Source organism: Perkinsus marinus, assembly GCF_000006405.1.
Source record: "Perkinsus marinus ATCC 50983 genomic scaffold scf_1104296962820, whole genome shotgun sequence".
Lineage (NCBI taxonomy): Eukaryota > Perkinsozoa > Perkinsida > Perkinsidae > Perkinsus > Perkinsus marinus.
Genome location: NW_003205306.1, coordinates 1 through 1,203, shown reverse-complemented (window position 1 = coordinate 1,203; position 1,203 = coordinate 1). Strand labels below are relative to the sequence as shown.

General features: G+C 46.1%; 1 protein-coding gene across 1 annotated transcript; it reads left to right on the top strand.

The window, feature by feature from the left end:
• Positions 1-536: 536 nt before the first annotated feature.
• Pmar_PMAR023105 (type 2 adenylate kinase, putative) lies at positions 537-1,130 on the top strand (the record flags this gene model as incomplete). The annotated part of the gene is made up of 5 exons (XM_002771413.1): positions 537-573; positions 618-749; positions 794-840; positions 887-992; positions 1,081-1,130. The coding sequence occupies 5 exons, from the start codon at positions 537-539 to the stop codon at positions 1,128-1,130; spliced, it is 372 nt and encodes a 123-aa protein (XP_002771459.1).
• Between the last annotated feature and the right edge of the window lie 73 nt (positions 1,131-1,203).

The following is a 1,203-nucleotide window of genomic DNA, read 5'->3' as shown; positions in this document are numbered from 1 at the left end:
CGTGGACTGGGAGCTCCTCTCGGGCGAGGAAAATTTGGGAAAATTTTTTAAGGATAGAAAGCATTGGAAATGTAATCGTATAGAACTGCAAAAATAATTCCTATAAAATTCACTTTAGTGTAAAAATGTCGCTTTGGAATGGACTCGCAAATCTGAAGTAATATAATCAATGACGACACGAATTGCCCAAGGGGAAGGGGTAAAGCTTCCTTCCTAAAGAAGTTTAGCGCACGCCCTCATCTGTATTTAGAGTACAGGACGACTGTAAATAGATGGTGTTATTCTACTGGCGAGTCTATAGGAGTGCTCGATCGGTGGGTTACTTATAGAGTTATGACCGCAACACACAACAAGTCCTGAGCTGCACAGGTGACATGTTATTATAACAACAAGAATTACAAAATTAAACCCATGGAGGTATAAAAGTTTGTCGAAAACAAGTGGCTCAACGAGATTGCTCCGACGCATTTTAACATAGCGCTCGCCCAGATGATCGATTTCATTGCGACCTGTTTACTACGAGTATTCACCAGTCCATGAAGAAAGTGTTATTCCTTGGAGCTCCAGGCGTTGGTGAGCAGTTGGTACTTACCCCGCTGCTTGTGCTTTGCTCTCAGGTAAAGGCACTTTTGCCAAGAGAATCGCCCCGAGGTTGAATCTGCGTCACCTCAGTGCTGGAGAGCTACTACGTGCTCATGTAAAAGCAGGCAGCCCTCTCGGGTGCTTGGCCAAGCCTTTCCTCGATAAAGGTATGTACTCTCTATAATCACAAGGAGCATATAACCTTCCGTAGGCCTGATGGTCCCTTCTGAGCACAGTGTTGAGTTGATGAAACATGAAGTAGCTCCGCTAAAGTGTCGAGTCGTTCATTGTCGCTCTGCTGTAGGTGATGAGCCTTCGAAACGCCGCCAGAGTTGACGGCTACATTCTTGATGGTTTTCCTCGAGTTCTAGAGCAAGCCCAGATGTGGTCTGATCTAACTCTTGGTGACGGTAACCCTGAGCTTGTAATTAATATCAGCCTCGCAAGATCGGTGACAAGTCCTCTGCTGCTGAGCATGTGCCCATCGGTTGCCTCTAGGTATTGATACACAAGTTGGCCTCACGACGCATCTGTGGGAGCTGCGGTGATAACTACAACCTCGCTGATATACGATATGGTCACTATGATATGCCTCCAATGCTACCTAAGGCTGAGGGGATT